General features: G+C 37.6%; 3 protein-coding genes across 3 annotated transcripts; 2 read left to right on the top strand and 1 right to left on the bottom strand.

The window, feature by feature from the left end:
* The first annotated feature begins 323 nt into the window (after window positions 1-323).
* LOC111567728 (rab GTPase-activating protein 1-like) lies at window positions 324-6,978 on the top strand. Its single transcript, XM_055005921.1, has 8 exons — window positions 324-821; window positions 1,743-1,823; window positions 1,947-2,057; window positions 2,741-2,845; window positions 2,949-3,032; window positions 3,192-3,263; window positions 3,492-3,758; window positions 6,222-6,978. Exons 1-8 carry the CDS (start codon window positions 711-713, stop codon window positions 6,450-6,452), a joined length of 1,062 nt encoding a protein of 353 aa, XP_054861896.1. The 5' UTR covers window positions 324-710; the 3' UTR covers window positions 6,453-6,978.
* A 142-nt stretch (window positions 6,979-7,120) lies between these two features.
* On the top strand, window positions 7,121-11,624 carry ebi3 (Epstein-Barr virus induced 3). Its single transcript, XM_023291775.3, has 6 exons — window positions 7,121-7,431; window positions 7,893-8,007; window positions 8,147-8,246; window positions 10,085-10,202; window positions 10,318-10,469; window positions 11,277-11,624. Exons 1-6 carry the CDS (start codon window positions 7,329-7,331, stop codon window positions 11,430-11,432), a joined length of 744 nt encoding a protein of 247 aa, XP_023147543.1. The 5' UTR covers window positions 7,121-7,328; the 3' UTR covers window positions 11,433-11,624.
* Window positions 11,618-17,300, bottom strand: odf3l2a (outer dense fiber of sperm tails 3-like 2a). The gene is made up of 5 exons (XM_023291776.3): window positions 17,076-17,300; window positions 16,599-16,709; window positions 16,269-16,391; window positions 15,531-15,672; window positions 11,618-12,076 (listed from the first exon to the last, which is right to left on the bottom strand). The coding sequence occupies exons 1-5, from the start codon at window positions 17,122-17,124 to the stop codon at window positions 11,731-11,733; spliced, it is 771 nt and encodes a 256-aa protein (XP_023147544.1). The 5' UTR covers window positions 17,125-17,300; the 3' UTR covers window positions 11,618-11,730.
* Between the last annotated feature and the right edge of the window lie 948 nt (window positions 17,301-18,248).

Below are 18,248 nucleotides of genomic sequence, written 5' to 3' on the forward strand. Positions count from 1 at the left end.
GCCCCGGGTGAAATATCACAAATACCACATCATGAACTCCTTACATGCATAAGCAGTTGGCAGTCTGGCTGGTTCACACTGTTTTAAATCAGGTTAGAGTGTGAATTTAAAAAAAAAAAAAAAAAAATCATTGTTTGTGCTCGTTATCACCAAAAAAATCAGAGTCATGTTGGTGGTTTGATTTATTTGAAAGGTGCAGGCTCATAAACAGGTGTTGTTGTGTTTGTTTAAGCGTCAACAGGTTAGGTGATAAGGCAAGTGTTGTGGGTGTGTTTGGGGCTGTCTTTCTTTCACACACTCTCAGGTCTCAAATAAACCCTGTTGAACCTGTTGCTGCCCATTTACCTGGGACACACACGACTTCACCTGACACCACAAGTGGTTCTACATATGAGGTGTGTTTATATCAACACATTGCCTGTTTTACAATCTTTCTCCGTTGTTCACCTTTGGACAGTTTCCTTGTATGTATACGGACGACTTGGACTTTATCCTGTTGTTTCCTTTTTCCACTCACATGCCGGACTGACCTCTTGTTTTGCGAGTATAAATAAGGCATCTTTCTGAGCTCATTCTGCATCTCTGATTCACTCGAGAATTGCCATTCAGGCCTGACGGTAAACTTGACACTCCAGCTGGATTTTTCTCTGTTTGGAATCAGAGGTTTTACACTCAACAACTGGAAGCAGCTGTGTATAAATCTGGGCAAAATGATGGAGGAGATGTCCATGGCGATGCCCTATGACGTCCATGCTTTTGACCAGATGAGCGAGGAGGAGATCCTCGCCTGTCTGGTGGCTGAAGCGGAACCTAAAAACACAGTAAGAATCACTGTTGCATGGATTAAATTCAACTAGTGAAGTAGGGTTGCACTACCTTTACTTTACTTGAGCATTTTCATTTCATGCCACTTAGTTGGCTGCATTTTGTGGGACTATGTTGCATTTTTAGCTCCACTGTGTTTGTTTGGCAGCTGAAAAAGATTTTACATGCAGAAAATCTGGTGATTTATATAAAACATGGTCTGATGTTATACTTTAAACTACCTAACACTACAGAAATTCAAAAAAACCATTGCCTTGAGTTGCTCCAACAGTAAAATGCAGAAGATTTGATATGCAAATTATCATGCAACATTCACTGGGCTCATTTTTCCTGCAAGTACATATTTCAGATCATCCTGTTTTGACTAAAAGCGATTACGTGATTCTAGCACTTATTCTAAACGGCTGTCTTGGATTTGCTTGAGTAACCTAAACATGAAAAAAATTGAGTTCAGTGTCAATTTAAAGACGTTAACATACAAAAATTTACATTTTAAAGGTCTTCCTACGTTCTCTACATAAACTGTGGCTCATGGGCACGAGCGCAACACAAAAGGCATTCCTCTGCAGGACTGATTTGTGATTCCAGATATAAAGAAATGAATTCTGATTGTTCAATTTAGCTATTTCAGATATGTAAAATTGTCATTTCAAGCTTGAAAAAAATCCTTCCCTCTGCTATTATTCCTTCATGCATCCTAAATCCTCATTTCCCCATGTGCTCTCTATCTTATCTTGGTTTTTATCCCTATCTGGATCTCTTTCTGGGGCCTGTTCTCCATTTGTCACACTTATCCTACATCTGGCACAATATCTGTTTGAAGAAGATAGCTTTCTTCAGCTCATTCAAATGTGACATTTTTTTTTAATTTTTATTTTTATTGCTGTGTTTAATTAGCCATGACTTTCTCCCCTCAGGTGCCAACAAAGAAAGCTAAACTGAAGGAATGTCGGCTTCAAATAATGGAAGATGAAGACGACCCTTTGGAAAAATACCTGGTCAGAAAAACTTGTGAAAGCAACACTGACTCCTTTGAAATGACCCGATATTGATTCTTTAGCTTTTGAAATGCTGGAGTTTAAGTTTACAGCCCCTGACAGATTTTTTTGTGCGGTTTGCAGAAAGAAAACCGAGAGCTTCAACAGACCAGCCACCGTCTGGAGCAGGAAAATGACAACTTGGCCCACAGACTAATCACCAGCAAGGTCGCTCTGAGGAGCGCTCTGGACAAGGTACAATTAATTACTGCCCTTCACGAAAGGGTAAGAAGCCTGGAGAAGCCACGCAGGGAACGACCAAACTGTGACCCTCATAAAACTTTTACAGTTCAGCATTTCATTTGCATTTCATTACAATAGCTCTTTGTCATCTTGTTTAAAAATGTAAGAATGTGGGTTTAACTTATAATATATGCCACAGCAGAGTCGTTATACATTCTAAAAAATAAGGTTTGGGCTTAACAAATCTAATTTAACACAGTTTATATCAATCTTTTTGAGTTAAGGCCACTTTTAATGATATGTTCAAACAGCAAACTACAGTGAGTTAGGAGAATTATCTAGAGCCTTAAATCAAAGATATTACTAATTATCACTCAATGATTGATTAAATAAACACAAGTTTATGAGTTAATTATTTTCATGTTATGAGCACAAGGTTTTAATTTGGCAAATTTTAAAAAATGTACTTGCAGATGTCATTGCCAACATTATTATGTCAATCAAACCTTTCAAAATAAAGTTTACAGCTTAAAAGGTTGATTTAAATCAGTAAATTAGAATTTTTGTCTTGCATTACATATGAATATATTCCTTCAGCTATTTTTTAGAGTGCAGTTGTATGCATGACATGTTGTGGTTGCTGAACATAATCCCGATTACAATAACAACCTGATCTGATTGCTGTGTTTTTGCAGGCGGAGGACAGAGTGGATGAACTAGCAAAAGATCTGCTGCAGGCGAGACGTCGACTGCAGGCCACAGAAGAAGAGAAGCGAGGCAAAGAGGAAGAAACTGCGATGGTAAGAATGAAGATTTTCTTATGTTTGATGGTTCTATAGCACCTTAAAGTCACTATAGCTGTTGTAAGCACAGATGAATGAAATCATTTTTCTCTTTTGATAGCTAAAGGAAGTGTTTCGGAGAGAGCTGGAGAAGGCCGAGCTAGAGGTCAAAAGGTCGTCGGGTATCATTGCAGACTACAAGCAGGTGCAAAGAATTGATGGCATTGTGACTTCAATCTGAAAACTGAAAAACAGGCTGCTAACAGTGTATAAATATATAATGACAGATATAATGCATTAATAAGGAATTGCTGCTGCGAAGGGTTTGCTCAGTGCTGTTGAAATCAGACGCTCTTTCCCTCAGATCTGCTCTCAGCTGACAAATCGTCTGGAGGAGCAGCAGGCTGCCCACAGAGAGGAGTTAGATTCACTCAAGGTGAGAGTAGCGCTCTCCCTGTGCAACTCTGCTGTCATCTGCCCTACTTTCACTTTCCTTTTACCTCTGCCATGTTTAGTGTTGAATACAACAATTCTTAATGCCTCAGTTGCTTTAATTTCTCATTAGAAATCATCTAAAACAGCAGGTAGTTGGTGGTTCATCATGGTTGGGGCAGAAAAGTTTCATCTGGTTCATTTTGTGCTTCTCCCACCTCTCACCTTGCAGAGTGTAATGAGGGCTTGCTCCTGCTGCCAACACACTGTCGAGTCAGATGATCTGTCCGATGCAGGTCAGAGCTGTGAAGCGGCAGGAGAGACAGAAGGCCGAGGGATGGCTAAACAAGGCATGCAGGAGAACGATGCTTGTTCTCGAAGGGAGGAGCAGAGGAGGGCGCACCGAGAGAAGGAGTCCCTCAGGGCTCACATTAGGGCACTGGAGCGGGAGTTGGTCCAGACCAAGCTCCAGATGGTGGAAGCCAATTGCAAGATCCAGGTAAGACCAGGCCACTGCTGGAACACACTCAAACATATTGGGAATCTAAGTAGTCAAATCCAGGTAAAACCTCAGAAGCTAATTATCCTTTGTTGCAAACATACCTTTTACTAGCGACAAGCATGAAAATAAATCATTAAACATGCACCAGGCAAATGATAGCCATATGATTGACAATATTGCAGGTACGCCATGGTATCCAATGCTATACTATACTATGCTGTGCTATTACATGCTATGCTATGCTATTCTATGTTATGCTATGCTATACTATTCTATGCTATGCTATACTATTCTATGCTATGCTATGGTATGCTATATTATACCATTCTAAACTACACTATGGTATGCTATTCTATGCCATGCTATGCAAGACTAGTGTGTACTATACTAAGCTATGCTATGCTATGCTATACTATTCTATATTATACTATGGTATGCTATGCTATACTATGCTAAACTATACTATACTATACTATACTATACTATACTATACTATACTATACTATACTATACTATACTATACTATACTATACTATACTATACTATACTGTACTGTATTGTAATACTATGCTATATTATACTGTACTGTACTGTACATACTATACTATGCTATGCTATGCTATGCTATGCTATGCTATGCTATGCTATACTATTCTATATTATACTATGGTATGCTATGCTATACTATGCTAAACTATACTATACTATACTATACTATACTATACTATACTATACTATACTATACTATACTATACTGTATTGTAATACTATGCTATATTATACTGTACTGTACTGTACATACTATACTATGCTATGCTATGCTATGCTATGCTATGCTATACTATTCTATATTATACTATGGTATGCTATGCTATACTATGCTAAACTATACTATACTATACTATACTATACTATACTATACTATACTGTACTGTACTGTACTGTACTGTACTGTATTGTAATACTATGCTATATTATACTGTACTGTACTGTACATACTATACTATGCTATGCTATGCTATGCTATGCTATGCTATGCTATGCTATGCTATGCTATGCTATACTATTCTATATTATACTATGCTATGCTATGCTATACTATGCTATACTATGATGTACTATGCTATGCAATGCTATGATATGATATACTATACTATATCATAGTATATTATAGTATGATATGCTACACTATTCTATACTATGGTATGATATACTATGGTATTCCATTCTATACTATGATATACTGTACTATATTATATTATGACATACTATGCTATGCTATGCTACATTATTCTATACTATACTATGCTATGCTATGCTATGCTATACTATTTTATATTATACCATACTATGCTACATTGTGCTATACTGTACTGTTATACTTCTATACTATAATTTTCCCACATATCAGCATAGGTATCAGCCTTTTAGCTGTATACAACAGTAAAAGTGGCTACTCTCCAGTATGTTTAACCCTCAGAACCTAATTATTGTACCTGCCTGCCCTCCTTTAATTTAATTTGGTAGAGATCAATTTGAGGTGTCTAACAAGGACATTTGGCCCCACCGATGTGCTGCATTTTCATTAGGCATAAGCCCATGAAGAGAGAAAGTAGTACAGGATCCCCAGTCGGTGTTTTAGTGAGGAGTGTTTGACAGCAGTGGAAAGCAGAAGTGACAAAGAGGATTAGTGCGGGAAGAAATAGCAGAAATTCACACATAAAGGGAAAAAGGAAAAAACGTAAGAGCAAAGACTTTCTCTTTTCCTTTCACCAAAGCTTCTTTGCTGATTAATCCTACTTTTGAATTGACACCTTAAACAAAAGTCTGAAATCAGGACAGCTTGTATAAGAATATTACAATGGTATACAATAAAATGTGAAACCTACTTGAATGCCTGTAGATACATTTCAAGCACATTTTGATCCTAAATTGAAGTATTTTGGTGTAATGAAAGTAAGTATATATGAGCAAGAGAACTTAAAGTATGCGTTATTATATGTTTTTTCCTGAATACACTACAGAACAATACATATGCTTTGATCAGTCTAAATTTAAGCATTAAGACGTAGAACTGATTTTCATGCACTATTGCAAAGTAGGCTTAATAGATTGACTAAAGCAATTCATATCTTTTTAAATATGTCTTTTTATTACACATTTGCTATTTATTTACTAATTTACAATATTGAAATAAGTATTCTAATGACCTATAATACATCAGTTGGAGGCTAACTAATAGAAATTACACTAGTATGCTGTTTGTGAATATCAAATGTAAGTTTAATTCTAAGGACAAAAACAATGAGTTTTCTTGATACTATATAAAAACATCTTTCAATAGAATAGTACAACATGCTTGTGAGAAATACAAAAGCGTGACAAAATGTGGATGCATTGCAGCAAAGTCCTTTTTTTTCCCCCTCTATTTGTCCTCATACTCGTGTCGTCCTCACGCAGGAGCTGGAGCACGAGAAGGGAATCCTGTCCAACGATCTCCAGGAATCAAAAAACAGCTGGATCAGTAAGGCCTTCACCTCTCTGCGGACCTCCAGCGGGGGGCTTCACGGCGTTAGCTTACCCAGAGATGGGGCTCCGGCACTGGGTCGAATCCTCCATGGTACCTCCCTCTCTGGATGGAGCACCAAGAAGCTGTCATGGCCTCACAGAGACAATCAAGAAAAAGTCTGACAGCTTGGACTGTGAAGGTGCAGAAGACATACACTATCAGTCAAACGTTTGGACAGTTATTTTATTTCATTATTTTGTACATTGTAGATTAATACTGAAGACATCGAAACTATAAAAGAATACATATGGAATTATGTTGTATACAAAAAAGTGTTAATCTTCAGTATTAATCTACAATTTAGAAAATAATACAAATAAATAAAAAGCATTGGATGAGAAGGTGTGTCCAAACTTTTGACAGCTACTCGAAGACTGTTATGTAAAGATTGAATTTAATCCTGTAGCTGCTGTTTCCTAACATGTGCACTAGATGGCAGAGTGGAGCACGAAACTATCAGAGGAGAGTACCTGAGAGCACATCTAGGTGATGTCACACAGGGACTTTCTTGTCTGTTTGCCACTTTACAATTACTATATTCACTGATGTATTATTTTGTACAGTTGTAAATCTAATCCATGTCCCCTGAGGAGAAATCTTTCATTTGTAATTAAATTAAATGTAATATTAAAGCAGGTGTGATGCAAAGTTTTTGTTTATGACGTAAGGAAACCTGATGCATCAGCAGACGCAACGCAAAACGGTTCTTTTTGAAGGAGGTTTTCCTGTGATACACCACACTGACTGGCTGTTCCTCTTTCATTTTGACCCCAGCTGCTTTTAAAGCGCCGATCGGCTTCAGCTCAGACACACACAGACGAGGCTGAAATGCAGTTTGTTATCTCTGAACTTTGACACTGAGAAAAAAGGAGGAGACCATAACTGAGAGAAACAGAGCGAAGGAGCAACGGACTTTTATCCTGCGCAAGTGACGGGCTGACGTCAACATTTATACAGCTATTCAGACAAATCATTATCAGATAATTATTCCTCTTGTGATGGCTGCGATGTCTAGCAGTGTGTGTGTCACCATTACTGTCCTCATGTGTGTCCTGGGAAGTCAAGCGCTGGACCTGCTGAGAGCTACTGCAACATCAGGGAGTGAGTACCAGGCTGAGTGGACATGAGCTCACAGTTTGTGGTGTTGGTCGTATGTGTGTGTGTTTGCAACCTGTATGCTAAAATTAACCATTATTTTGTACTAAATTTAGCTTTTTCTGCTCTGTCATGACAGCTGTTTTTTTCATGCCATTGTTTTAAATACTACTCATGTCCTTTCATTGCAGTTTTTTTTTTTTTTTAATCTTCCTGCCTCTGGAAATAGAATTTTTTGAATGCATTAGTAGTGATAATGATTATATTATATTATATTAACATGCAAAATTAATTCTAATCTGTGTGTTTATGATCTGTCTTTAGAGTTTTACCGTTATTTTACCTTTAAATTTTAAATGACAAGAAAAATCAATGACAATAAATAAGACAGTCAAAGCAAGGGTCTAATATGAAACATACCTTTACATGCTGCACAGTAGATGACTAAATGTCATTTCTCCCACCAGACGCTCCCTCCATTCCCACAGTGCATTGCTGGTGTTCGAGCTACCCAAATGTGACTCTTTGCACCTGGCCGAAAGCTTCCCACTCCCCGCCAATGCACTACATTGCCACCTACAGGTAAATGTGCATTAAAAACTGTCTGTTTCCTGTGTGCTGTTGACCAAAACCCACTGACCCCTTTCATCAGAAAAGCCTCCGTTTGCCAAGTGTCTCCAAAAAGCTCATTTATATGTATGTAAATGTTTGTATTTATCAGTGAGAGACACCGAGAGGAGAGCACCCAGCACTGTCATCTCATCCCACCTGACTCTTCATCCTCTGCTTCGATTTCAGCATCGTCATCCGCCTCTGAGCAGGTACTAGTTTATTTACATTTGAGCCAACAGAAAGCACAGACTCCGACTTTCACATACATGAAAGTAATCAGGACTTATTTACAGGGAGCATGACAGTATATTAAAGTGCTGAGGTTACATGCTGTAATGCTGATTCACAAAAACTCCAGTTTAAAGTGGATTTTACTGCGTTTTGGAAAATCCCTACTTAGAGTTTTTTGGTAAACTTGCAAAAGACCGTGGATTGGTTTCAATTTTGTCTTGTGAGTCTGAGGAACAGTAAGTCAGCACGAATTAAACAGCACTGGTTACTAATTATGCAAATCACGTGAAGATTTTGTGGAAACTCCCAAGATTTGCTGCATAAGCCCCAATACTCTGCTTCATACAGTTGCTGTATATCTTATTTTACGTTTTGACTATGTGAATTTAATTCATTTCATTTTTTTTCAAATGAATTTGTTGGTGAGTAAAAATCTGCAAATAATTTTTATTTTCTGAATATTTTTTTAAAAATATTTTAGTAATAGATGTAAAACCATCTAAGTAATAAATACTAAATATTTGCAAAATGGTTAAAGTAAGATTTTATAATCAGTGTGAGGTGTGGAAATGTAATTTATTTTAAAAAATAAATGAAATTGTTAGTGTGCAAAAATCTGCAAATAATGTTTTATTTTCAGATGTGCTTTTTTAATATTTAAGAAAAGATATCTCTTTTTCTTTTGTGCTGGTTTGGATTTCTTTTCTTTTTCAAATTTTTTTTAAATTTTTTTATTTATTTATTTTTTTTTATTGATTGACAGTTAGTAGTTGGGAATAACACACCACCTTACAATCTTTAATTGCAATAGCACCGCCTGTTAATTTCTATCCCTGTTCGTCCTGTTTGTCCTGTTCGTCCTGTCCAGTCTTTGTTTCCCCCACACATCACTGAGGTGTAGCACTGCCCTCCCTGGCTTATAATAGGGAATTCTAATAAAGAATATCTGCTTAGCTTTCAGGGAGGGCTGGTGATGGTCACACACATGCACTAAATATTAAAATATTTGGCTGCAAGACTAAAATATGCATCGATCTCATACAATGTTGACTCCCCTTTTGTGGAGTTAAACAATGAGAACAAATGCAGACAAAAAAAAAAGAAAAAAAAAAGAGAAAAGATGTGAGTAATAAATATAAAATATTTGCCAAAAAGTAAAAATAAGATTTTATAATTAGCGTGAGGTATAGGAGTTTAATTTATATATAAAAATAAAAAATAAAAATTATGGCTTAATTTTTATTTTTCAGTGAGTGAAAATCTGGAAATTCATTGTATTTTCTGAAGATTTTATAAAATTTTAGAAACCTGATGAAAGACATGTAAGTAATACATATCCAATATTTGTCAAATGGTTAAATTAACATTTTATAATCAATGTGAGATATAGGAATTAAATTCTTTTTTCTAAAATAAAAAATAAAGCCATTCGTGAGTAAAAAGCTGCAAATTATTTTTATTTCTGAACATTTTTTAATATTTTGAAAATATAATGAAAAATGTGTAAGTACTAAAAAAAATTGCCAAATGATAAAAATAAGATGTTTAATCTGGATTTTATGTCAGGCATGTAAATTTAATTTATTTGTTTTTTTTTTAAAAATGAAGCTGTTAGTGTGCAAAAATCTGCAAATTATTTTTATTTTCTGAACATTTTTTAAAAATATTTTAGAACTTTAATTAAAAAAAAAAAAAAAAAAAAACATGTCAGTAATGAATATAAAATATTTCCCAGGTGATGAAAATAAGATATTATAATCAATGTGAAGTTCCTGAGATGACTTTCATCTTTGCATATTATTCTCTTTTTTTCCAGCTCTGGCACTGCCACCTGCCCAACCTGAAACTTCTGACAGACTACATCATTAACATCACAGCAGTTCATTCTGGTGGCAGCAGCTCCCATCTAATGAGTTTTATGGTGGAGGACATAGGTGAGAAATGAAATTATGCACAATTCAATCTACCCATGGCTTGTTGTGATTGATTGCACCCTGAAAAGACAAGCCTGTGTTAATCTAAACTTCTGTTCTCTCTCTTACTCTGCAGTGAAACCAGATCCCCCGGTAGATGTCCGGGTTTCCCCTCATAATATCAGAAACTTGCTGGTTCAGTGGTCTCCTCCTCCTACGTGGACCAACCTGGACATCTTCCCCCTAAAATACCACATACACTACCAGTGGGAAAACAGGAGCACAGATGTATGTATAAATTTCATCAAAACATACTGGATAAAACTGCTTGCGATTTAAAAACCCCATATTTGGCACAAAATGTATAAAGATTTCACACATTGAAGCTCAAAATTACCTAAATTTTTTAGGCCACCTCGAAAATGTTTTTTTAAAATTCCCTTCATCAGTGGAATCTTTGTATTTTTACCAACACAGTTGGTAGTTTGGTTGATGCTACTTTCATTTAAAGCATTACAATATTCAATCATGGGCTCAGTAGCTTTTCCTTTGGCTATAAAATATTAAATGGCTAACACATCTGTTCAGAAGTGTTATATTTTAATTAATAATTACAATCTAAAAAGTCATCCTTTGTAAATGAGTACGTTATAAGTGTTTTAAAGGGCTTTAGTGGTTTATTGTAAGCCCTGAATAAGACCAAATTTATGCATCACCAGAACATTTGTCTTATCTTTGTAATCCACATATTAATAGCAGATTAATATTTAGCTAATTTGTAGCTAATGTCAACATTTATAACTGCACTAATCCCAAACAGAGACTATAAACTAGCTGCAGGGATTTTTCAGCTTGGCAAGCTTGAAGTTCCCATTAATATAAATCATACATCCTTTAGTTACTTCTTATAAACCCTTACAAACTGTGACTCAACAGATGATGGTACTGCAGATATTTACACCAGACAGATGCTGATTAGAAAGCAGTTTCTTCTCTCTACAGATGACAATGTGCTTCATCATCACACAAGCCTGTTGATTTTTAAACACCAGATGTTAAAGTTTTATGGATTTTATTTATTTTCTCCTCCTCCAGCTGGGTCCAATTGAAGACACCAAGATTGAGCTGAAGGGTCTGACCCCAGGGAGGACCTACCTGTTCCAGGTGTGTGCCAAAGAGCTGCTGGGTCTGGGCGAGTGCAGCGACTGGAGTTTACCTGTAAATATCACAGTACCAAGAACAAAACCATAGGAACTCCCACTCACTTCCTCTTTTATTTCCCCATTGCATGTTAAGCTAGCAGTGAAGTAAGCAGTTTCGTTCTTAGTTGCACAATCAATGCAAAGCAAAAGTTATTATTTGGTTTTATTTATAAAGGAATAAATGGATCTGTACAGTATACTGTGCCTATTTGAAATAAAATTGTTATTGTATTTTGTTTTACTGGGGGTTTGTGTTGAGTTTTTCATCTTAAAAAAAATGATGTATGAGTAATATTATGTGAAAAAAAATGAATAAAAATAAGGCATTTGAAATAAATCCACAGTAGTCAGTCAGTTACATCCACCACAAGTGGTGTGACGAACTCAGAGTGTCGGACTCCCAGAGTGAAAGATGGTGGTCTGGGGAGGTGCGTGTAAAACTTCTCTGGGCTGTAGGTTCCTGGTCCGGGAATAGCAGAGGAATAATTGGGCCTCTTAGTCCGGCTCTGCATGGAGAAGGAGGGTTGGCGCTGGCGGTAAATGTCCGGGTTGGTGCTGTTGTACTTTCCTGGTCCAGGACTCATGGAGAGATCCTCAGAGGGAGCTCCGACCGTCCTCCGGCCTGAGAAGCTATAGCTGGCGCTGGAGGGTTTGTGGGGAACCTGATAGCCCAGGACATTCGGGAGATTGTAGCTGGTACATTGAAGACAGAAATGTGTAGATTTGAAGGAACAGATTAAAAAAAACTGATAAATATATTCATTATTGACAATGGACTTAGCATGATGTTCGAGATGCAGAATTGTGAATACAGTTTGCATCCTGTCTCCTCTCTCTGGTTATGTTTAGGCAATAAAAGCAGTCTGGTAAAAGATACAGAAAGACTGGGGTTCTTGTTTAAACCTGCAGGGCAGAACTTTTGTATCCTCCTTCTAGTAATTATACTTACACTGTCAACACATGTTTATGACGTAATCCTCATTGCAAAGCATTTTCTTCTCAGACCTGCAATCCTTCCTTTAAATTCTGAGTTTTTCTTTTCCTTGGTTGCTTCCTATGGTTGTAGTTACTGTAGTGTACTTCATTGCTTTTGTTTCCCCGTTTAGCTGTGACAAACCAGTGCATTGCTGGTTGCTGGTTAAAATGCATCACCCCTGGTGTGCAAATGTGTCAATGTCGGCAATGACCTTTGATCTAGAACTCCAGTATATTGCAAGATACGGATATTTTATGCCTGTTGCTGATAAGCTTTTAATCAGTATTGTGTGAATGCTATTCAAAACATGAATGCAACAAAGGTTCATCTGTATGTAAAAGTCCTATAGCATTAATATTAATAAACAAGTTGTGGCCAAAATGCAACCTCCAGGATAGAAAAATCAAGCCAACACATAAGTGCAGTTCCTCAGATGGCCACTTGAGGCTGTTTCCAAAAGTAGGTCAGTGCGTACAGCAGGGGTAGCCAACACGGTGCCCGCGGGCGCCTGGTTGCCTGCAGAGACCACGTGAGTTGCCCCTGACACATGTTCTAAAAATAACACTAGTCACCATGAAATTCCTTATAAAAAATTATAGTTGCCGTTCTTTTTAAATCAAAAATACTTACATTATTGCAGATTTTAAATTACAATATTTATTATATTTAAAAAAAAAAAAAAAACAAAACAAAAAACAAAAATGTCTTCGGTGTAAATGAACTTTGACCTTGTCCGAGTCAAAGTTCACTGCGCATGTCAAACCACCACGTCATTCTGGAGAAGCATCCGGACGCAGACACTTTGGGAAGCTACATGTGGTTTTTAGCCCCAAAACATGACAGAGAAGCGAAAGAGAAAACACTATTTTCACGATGACTAGGAGGAAGAGTTTTTTTTCACGACAGTGAAAGATAAATGTATGTGTCCTATTTGCAGGGCGACTATTGCGTCGGCAAAGCGGCACAATGTGGAGATACTAGCCGCCACAAAGCTTCCATGCTAACTAGCCACCTGGTAGCGCGGAGAGGTGATCCAGACTTCCCAACATTCCTACATTACCACTGCATCATTCACCAGCAGGACATATGTATGTACAAAAGTGGCCGGATTTGATCATGTGATGACTTGTGTCGTGAAGATCATAAATGGCTCCAAAGCCAAACAACCAGGACATTGAAGATGCTGCTGGAGGAGCTGTCAGCTAAACATGGTGACCTGTTACTACACACAGAAACCCCATGGATCAGCAGGGGAACAGTTTTGCAGCGTTTTTTGTCACTGTTGGCCGAAATCAAAGAGTTGATGCAATCCAAAGGGGAAGACACCTTGGTGCTTGAGGACACTGAGTGGATTCTTGCACTGGCATTTTTAACGGACATCACTGGGAAACTGAACCATCTGAACTGTGAGCTGCAAGGTAAAGGTAAGACATGATAAGCTCTGCAATGCCAGGCTTCCCACTAACACACATTTATAGACAAAGAAAGAGGTAACACTGTTGTCATTCAAAACACTGCCATTACACAAAAATGTGAAAAATAATTTGTTGAAAACATGTAATAATTTGTTGTTATGATCTGTTAAAAATGTTGCAATGCTGGTGAAAAATGCTGGTGATTAGTACTAATGTGATAGGATTCATTTCAAAATGTGAAAGAGTTGACTTTTTTTCTTACATAACTGATAATTTGTACAAACATGGGACAGAGTTCATGAATTGTTCAAAAATGTTACAAAGGTAGTGGTTTGCACAAATGAAGCATGATTTGATGACAGTTAATGATTTCCTAAAAATGTTAGAAGTGATAATTTGCACAGAAATGTAACTGGTGTGATTTTGAACAAAATGCTGCAAATATGAAGATTTATACAAAACTGCCAAGAAAGATATTTACCAAAGTTTCAGAGATGGGATACCTCTGACTTTTAAATATTGGGACAGATTTCCATATATATGTGTGTGTGTGTGTGCGTGTGTGTGTGTGTGTATGTGTGTGTGTGTGTGTGTGTGTGTGTGTGTGTGTGTGTGTGTGTATGTGTGTGCGTGTGTGTGTGTGTGTGTTTCCTACCGTCATTGTTGTGGAAATTGTTGTTAATAATTATTGTAAGGAATAACTAACATAAATGTGATCAGACAATCTTTTTACATATTATTTTCATTATTATTATTATTGTTTAAAGATGATGGCGCAAGTTTGCTATTGAGGAAGTTTGCATCAAACAAGGTGCCCTTCGTACTACTCAGTACCCTTGAAGTTGCTTTCAGGTTCAAAAAGGTTGGTGACACCTTGTCTATAGCCTTCCATGTTACAATGTCAAACTTCACGGCAATAGTAAACATGTTTACAGCCTGGTGCAAAAAAGAGTTTTGCTCTCTGTAGCTAGTTTCCCTTTCATGACAAATGTACGCAGGGTGGATTTTTATTGATTCACCTGTTTACCTTGTATAAAGGTGTGAAATTACACATAATAGAGGGTGTGACCGCTTTGAGTGACAGCTTGATACCCTCACAGGACAGTTCATGGCCCAGAGACATCTGCATGTCTTGCTTCAGCTCCACTTGTGCTTCACTTTTTTTGCTCATTTTTACATTAGTTCGGATTTAAATAGTGCCCAGATGGTGACAGCTGGAGCCACCACAGTGAGCTTCAAAATCATTGCTCAGGAAATCTATGTCTAACATCACAGAAAGTTCATTCATCTTTATACACGATAGCCACTGCAAATTTTTTTCTGTTTTAAACCAATCCACAATCTCTTCCTAACCTGACCAAGTACAGTGAGTGCTGGATATGACTTTAAAGAGATTTAGCAATGTTGTAGTCACTAGAAGTGGATACTTCTGCACTGCGAGACTCGCTGAACATTGAACTCATAAAATGGTAGCCTGGAAAATCTGAGTAAATACACATTTGACAGCAAATACATTATTAGTTTATGACAGCAGAATGGTGCATGTGGAACTGAGTAAGAAAAACACTGTGCTTCAATCTATTGAGGGCTATTGTCTCACTACTGTCTTTTTAATCACCTGACAACAATGCAGCTCAGTGGCACAGAGGATTAAGCTATAGGCTAGCAGACTTTGGCTTCACACACTAGTTTTCAGCTGGTTCTGGATTCAACGGGTTTATTCAATCTTCAATCTATTTGATCCCTGTGTCTTCACCTGTTTGGTGCTGGTACGGCATCCACAGAACGATATCTGGTCCGAGAGCCGATAGTGTAGGACGGAGGTCTGCGGTGAGCGTTGAGAGGTGGAGCCTTCTCCGGGCTGTAGGCCCCTGGTCCAGGAGTCTGGAACGGCTCACCTAAGAAATAAACAGAAACTGGTTAGGAAACAATTATTTTCTCTGTTTATCGTTCAATTGAGCAAAGAAGCAAAATCTCTGATTGTGTGACTCTTGTGAAAACACAGCTTGAAAACGTTTTCTAATCTTTTTCTCATCTTTTGATAAAATGATGCTTCAAAGACCCCCTATGGTGAAGATTTTTTTTGCCTTGTTAACACGTCCACATGCTGTTTGTTTCTATGCTGGATGACATATCATTCACGGAATATTGTAATGTATCGAGTATTTCTGGTTCGAACACCAGATGTGTCACCATATGACTGAATTACCAAAATGTTACAACTTGTCACTGTGTAGCTAAGAGCAGTTTTACCGTGTTGGAGCAGAGTTGAAGTTTAGCTGGTGTGTTTGAGCTATAGTGAGTGGTGGAGGACTTCGTAGATCTACATATTATAGACAAAACAACAGTGTAGGATTACATTTAAGGGTTTTTTTTCATAGAAAAACTAATAAATATATACATTTTAGACACAGAGATTAGTTTATAGGGGTTAAAGCAAGAATTTTCTTTAGTTACCTAAATCAGAGTGGAAAATGTGTTTCATTTATCTCACCTTTATTCCCTATAAGCCTTCCTCTGCCCAAAATGGAGTAGGATGGGGTCTCCATGCGGCCAAACCGGGTGACTTTGGCATCAATAAGGTACCTTGGTCCTGGGCTAGAGTCCACAGACACCACTACAGAAAATAAAATCCACAAACAATACAATTTAGCATTTATAAGACACTATAATGTAGGTGTAAGTAGGTCTAGTAGTAAGTGTTTATTGCACAAAAAAGTTAACATTACTCTTTTAAGGTCAAAATTAGGCCACCACCGACCAGCTTAACAAATAAAACACATAGTTTTCTGTGAGATTTACAAATTAGGATGTAAAAACTCACTGGCGCTGCTCATGCGGCTGTGGAAGGAGTACGCAGGGCTGCTGGGTTTTGTAAAGTCATGGTTCATGTATCCAACTGTAGGGGGCAGAGCGTAGCGTCCAGGGCCCGGGCCTGACGACCAGGAGGAGAACATCGATGAAAATGATGCAACAGATTCAGCTCCTACCAGCAGTATAACACCACCCGCCGCTCTTTGGCTCTGGCTGCGTTGCTTCTGATGATTTCCATATGGAGCTCTTTGACTTATTTTCTATGGTTATGCATTTTAACGTTCTTCCTCTGCTTGTTTGGGAGTGAATTCTAAACAAAAGTCGAAGTCTCAAACAAGTATGGAGCAACGAGTGTGTAATGCTGTGAGAGATTTCAGAGCAAAAACAGTTAGGCTATAATACAACCCATGTACATGTATAACACACACACACACACACACACACACACACACAGCCTCACGCAGGCACACAAATTTCTCAAACTGACCTCTTTCTCTTGCAGAGATAATCGGCCGTTTTTTCACCACCTCCTCCATGCTCTGCCAACTTCTTTCTTCCTCTGCTCTTCTTTTTGGGGTCTGCTGTCACTTCAGACGCTTCCCTTTCTTGTGTGGCTCTTTCCAGGTGAGCCACGGCCTCCCAGGCTGAATTATTCATGACCGTGAGGTGAAGAAATCCTATCTTGACCGAAGACCTGGAATGCCCCAGCTTGTTCTCCACCTCCTTTTCTCCATTCCACCTCCACCAGGATACAAAAAGTCAAAGTTCAAACGAGGAGAACCGTTGATTCTTTGGGATTATCTTAAAGAAAGTTTGATAAAGAACCAACTCTGCTCTGTAGATGCATCTGCTCATCAGGTGCACATTCAAAGGGAAAGTGCGCCGTTGATGTTGAATCTTAGAGTGCTGTAACGCTAATCATATCAGTAACATGTGATGAAGTTAATTTGTCATTCAATTCCAGGGCATTAGGTTACTACACTGCTACATGCATGGAGAGCCTCCCACTACAGTACGCATGCTGTAAGTAACAGCATCTTAGCACACATGCTATTAAAAATGAAAGGACTTACAATGGTTTGAAGCTGAAAGTGGATATCTGACAAGCTGAAAATTACTGTAATGAATAGCATTAAGCATTAAACATCAGCCGTTATTTTCCGCATTATGGATATTTAGATGGTACTTAAGAACAGTAATTAAGTACTTTACATGTGTTTCATTGTTTCTTCTTTGTATTTTACGTCAGGCAGCCTCTCTAAATTTGTCACCTTTTTCCATTTAAACAATCATGCTAATCATATAAGAGGCTGAATCTTACCTTTTCATTTATTACACAGCAAAATCTTCTTCAATATTACTAATTTTAAAAATTGAAATAAGAATGGGGTAAAATATGCTGTCTAATTTTTAAAACTCTAACAAAAGTCACACCTCTTAGTAAATAGATAGAGAGGACTCCCCATATGGTCAAATACAACTTTATTACCTGTTGAACAACTCAGGTTGTTAATGCACCTGTTTGATTATTTTAATACAACAAATTCCCCAAGGAAATATAAGCAGTAACAGATAAAAATAAAAGACTCTGCCCTAAGACTACAATTTGCAACCATCACCAACGATGTTTTTTTTTTTTGACCCTTAATAATTTCAGTGC

Source organism: Amphiprion ocellaris, chromosome 20 (assembly GCF_022539595.1).
Source record: "Amphiprion ocellaris isolate individual 3 ecotype Okinawa chromosome 20, ASM2253959v1, whole genome shotgun sequence".
In the NCBI taxonomy this organism is placed as follows: domain Eukaryota; kingdom Metazoa; phylum Chordata; class Actinopteri; family Pomacentridae; genus Amphiprion; species Amphiprion ocellaris.

What these genes read in the sequence shown, in the direction of transcription:
- ebi3 (XM_023291775.3), top strand. Translation starts at nt 7,329, where the DNA reads ATGGCTGCGATGTCTAGCAGTGTGTGTGTCACCATTACTGTCCTCATG. An exon ending in CGTCATCCGCCTCTGAGCAG is followed by an intron (nt 8,247 to 10,084) that starts GTACTAGTTTAT and finishes CTTTTTTTCCAG; the next exon opens with CTCTGGCACTGCCACCTGCC. An exon ending in TTTTATGGTGGAGGACATAG is followed by an intron (nt 10,203 to 10,317) that starts GTGAGAAATGAA and finishes CTTACTCTGCAG; the next exon opens with TGAAACCAGATCCCCCGGTA.
- odf3l2a (XM_023291776.3), bottom strand. Translation starts at nt 17,124, where the DNA reads ATGGAGGAGGTGGTGAAAAAACGGCCGATTATCTCTGCAAGAGAAAGA. An exon ending in CAGCCGCATGAGCAGCGCCA is followed by an intron (nt 16,392 to 16,598) that starts GTGAGTTTTTAC and finishes TATTTTCTGTAG; the next exon opens with TGGTGTCTGTGGACTCTAGC. An exon ending in GCCGTACCAGCACCAAACAG is followed by an intron (nt 12,077 to 15,530) that starts GTGAAGACACAG and finishes TCAATGTACCAG; the next exon opens with CTACAATCTCCCGAATGTCC.
- LOC111567728 (XM_055005921.1), top strand. Translation starts at nt 711, where the DNA reads ATGATGGAGGAGATGTCCATGGCGATGCCCTATGACGTCCATGCTTTT. An exon ending in ACCCTTTGGAAAAATACCTG is followed by an intron (nt 1,824 to 1,946) that starts GTCAGAAAAACT and finishes TGCGGTTTGCAG; the next exon opens with AAAGAAAACCGAGAGCTTCA. An exon ending in AGGAGTTAGATTCACTCAAG is followed by an intron (nt 3,264 to 3,491) that starts GTGAGAGTAGCG and finishes CTCACCTTGCAG; the next exon opens with AGTGTAATGAGGGCTTGCTC.